The sequence below is a fragment of the Brassica oleracea genome, chromosome C3 (genome assembly GCF_000695525.1).
Source record: "Brassica oleracea var. oleracea cultivar TO1000 chromosome C3, BOL, whole genome shotgun sequence".
Taxonomy (NCBI): Eukaryota; Viridiplantae; Streptophyta; class Magnoliopsida; order Brassicales; family Brassicaceae; genus Brassica; species Brassica oleracea.
The window spans coordinates 19,420,405-19,424,119 of record NC_027750.1 but is presented as its reverse complement, the minus strand read 5'-3'; the positions used below and the strand labels follow the sequence as shown (position 1 = coordinate 19,424,119).

The 3,715-nt window shown below is 29.1% G+C and overlaps 1 protein-coding gene across 1 annotated transcript; it reads right to left on the bottom strand.

Annotated features, from left to right (window-relative positions):
* Nucleotides 1-649, bottom strand: LOC106334058 (pectinesterase inhibitor-like). The gene has a single exon (XM_013772416.1). The coding sequence runs from the start codon at nucleotides 613-615 to the stop codon at nucleotides 67-69; it is 549 nt and encodes a 182-aa protein (XP_013627870.1). The 5' UTR covers nucleotides 616-649; the 3' UTR covers nucleotides 1-66.
* Nucleotides 650-3,715: the final 3,066 nt, after the last annotated feature.

Sequence of the window (3,715 nt, the reverse complement as noted above, 5' to 3'; positions counted from 1 at the left end):
TTCATAGCGATCTACATTTTTATTAAACTTAGTTCCAATACGGATTGTCGGGTACAATATTAGCTATTATTTTGGCAACATGGTGGAAATCATCAATGGAATACTGCATAAATCTTGAAAATCATTAATCTTCATCAATATTTGGGGATCCAGTTTGATATGAAATTCTTCAAAAACGTCTTTACAATTTTCTGCGAAAGTCATCGCTGCTGCGATATTGACATTTAAGCTATGAAAATCCTTGGCTGCTAAATACTTGAGAGCTGAATCAAATGGCACAAGTGTATATTCAAAATTGTTGGAGCATAAGCTATATTGTTTCTTAATAAAAGGATCTTTGATGCTTTCCGCATGCAATTGTATTATTTTCTCGGTGTCTAAGGATTCATCATGCGCATATTTAATCAAAACCTTGACCAAACCAGACAGATTTAGTTTTGTAATATGAGGATCCGATTTGAAGAGCTCAAAACAAGATGAGGGATTCGGTGTACCCGTACATATGGTATTGATCTCAGTTTTTGTAACAGCCAAACTTAATCTCGTTGATGAAGAGATAAGAAAAAGCACAACAAAAAGAGCAACCCAAATTTTGTTTCTGAGATACTCCCCCATTTATATCTCTTTGCTTTTCTCTCTCTTAAGTTTATTAGCGATTTGTTATTTTAGACCCTGAACTATGTGTATATATATATATATACATAGTATATCGTTACCATCATTGACTCGTCAGTTTAGTTACATGATTTATATTAAATTTTAAATATTTTTTGTCTTCGGTAATCAATATATGATATATTTTAAAACATGCAGATTTTCTTTCTTTTTCTAATGAGAATTATGTTAGATTTAATATGGATTTGATTGATTTATTATCTTTTGACCACGTATTTTTGACAGATTTATTTGTATTTCAACTGATTTATTATCATTTGACCACAACCTTACTTATTTTGACAGATTTAATATGGATTTGATAGATTTATTATCTTTTGACTGCATATTTACTTTATTTTGACAGATTAATATCGATTCAATAGATTTTTTATACTTTGACCACAGATTTAATTATAACTAGTGTTTTGTCTGCACATGCGGGTATAATTTTTTTATTACTTAATATCTTACTAATCTAAAACCAACATAATAAGTTATTATTTATGTTTTCAAATAGTTAAATCAAACATCAAAGTATTTATATATCTCAAATATTTTCGTCAAAATATATAATTATTATTATGTTAACTTTTTTAAAACACTCATATCTTAGAAATAGTTTAGAAACTATCTTTATATAAATATTTTTCGCTGGACTAATATTTAATTATATATTGTTTGGTATCTTAATTTTATTAACTTTTATAATGAAAAATATTGTTTCCAGATAGCAACAAAATATAATATAAAAATTATATTATTCTTTATATATGTTTTTGATAATTTTATTATAGATTTTATAATCAATTATTTAAAATTTACTATAAGATAGAAATTTAATATTATTAAAATAAAATTCTTTTTTAATTATATATAAAATCATTAGTGGTATTGTTTAAATTAATAAATTATTGAGTAAGTTAGAAACAAGTAATAAATCAATAACCTAGTTAAAAGTCTAAAACCTAATAAAATATGAATAATATGAAAAAGTAACTAAATATTTAATATAACATATAAATTTAATATTATTAAAAAAATAATTTTGAAATTATATATAAGATTCAATAAGCGTATTTTTTAATTAATAAATTAGTGACTCAACTAAAAACTAATAATAAATCAATGATTTAGCTAAAACCTGATAAAATATGACAAATAAGTAAAATTACCTAAAATCATGAAGAACATGACAAATCAACAAATTCACTTCTCAAATAATAGTATAAATTTGATTAAAAAATTTTACTTTGGTGAACATATTTAATAACGAGTTAACAGGTTTGTTATTTCTTTGGTCACAGATTAATCAAATTTCACTTAACCGATTATTGAAAACCGAAAATCATTTAAACTATCTAGTTAATTAAGTATATGCTAAACTAGGGGGTGTCCGCGCTTCGCTCGGAATATTGTTTTATTGTTCTTAAATATGATTTTTGGATGATGTGATTATATGGTCAGTATATATTTGTGAAAAGCATTATTTGATGTTTTATTATGTTATGTAGTAGTAGGTAATAAGTTAATATATTATGTGTTTTTCTTTTTAATAATGCACTACAAGAAAACATAATCTTAACGAGGGCGGTTTTTCTCGTGAGTTCGTCGTAAAAGAGGCTTTACGACGAATTCTTTTACGACGAATTAGCGAGGAACCGCGTTTGCTCGTTACTCATATGTCGTAACACATATTTCCTCGCTAATTCGTCGTAACTTAGCGAGGAATATATTTCGTCGTAACGACGAAGTAGAGCATTTCGTCGTAAAGACCACGTCAATATTCCACGTAAGGAGGTCGCTATATTTCCTCGTAAATACCTCGAAACCTTCGTTTTTATTATTTTACAGAATTAAAAAATATAATTAAAAAATAATTAAAATTATTTAATTTATTAATAAAATTAAAATTTAAAATAAAAATAAATCAATATGAAAATATTTTATATATAAATAAGTTTTGAATTTATAATACAACAACCGGAAAAAAAAACTAAGGGTCGTTCATCGCCTGGTAGAATTCATCACTCCTCCTCGTAACATCCGTCTCGTTATGTACGTCGGATGACTCGCCTTGAATGGGATGTTTTTGTATGTATAATACTACTTGCTAGTGGTGAAGTGAGTTTCTGATGTAAAACATATTGAATATCAATAACTTTTTCTTTAGGCATTTGTTGATTCTAAGATTAACGGCGTCAAAATTGTATTTTAATTTTTTACATTTTTGAACATTATTCTTTTTAGATGTTTTTTGCACTCTCCCCCATATTTTGACCATGAGCCATCACCATCTATATATTTCGTTTACCTCTCCGGTGTGTAGTTCTTGTCACCATCACTGGGAAAAGACTCACCTCCGTGCTCTTGTTTTTTCTCACTTTCTTTTTTTGTGAGATTATCTGGTATTTATTATAGATCAAGCATATTAGTTCCATGTTGTGCGGTTGTTTCTTACGGCGTTGCATGTTATTTCGGTCAAAATTGGTCATCTTTTTCCTTAGATTTTGGCTAAGGTTAGAAACTATATCTCGTTGGGTTGGGTCAAAGTTTAGTTGTCATTGATGTTGTTTTCCTCGTCGCTGGTTTGCCATCAATAGTCTCTGCTCGTCTTGGTTTTCAAGATCTTGTTTTTGGTGATCTAACTTTTATGCTCTTTTCATAACTCGAGGATGGCTCTACAGTTTGTTGATTTCATTTTGTCTCTTTTTATCTCTTTGTTCTCTCATATCATTACACCTTTCGTCGCTGATCACGTCTCTGGTGGCTCTCCCTTTCGCCATATTTGCAACTCCAGGTTCGGATAGTATGTTTCTCTGTGTATGCTTTGTGCGCTTGTAAGGTTGTTTATGGTCTCAAGCTTAAGCTTTGGTTTCTCGGTGGTTGGCTTCAATTCTCCCCCAATCAGGTTGTTAATCTTCTTCTCATGCATCCCTTGGTGTTGGTGTGCGGAGTTGGTCTTTTGGAGTTTTGGTTTCTTCTATTTAGAGTTTTGTGGTTTATCGCTGGCATGAGCGCCTTGTATGTGCTTGTTTAGTTTGTGAGGTGCTTCTTATCT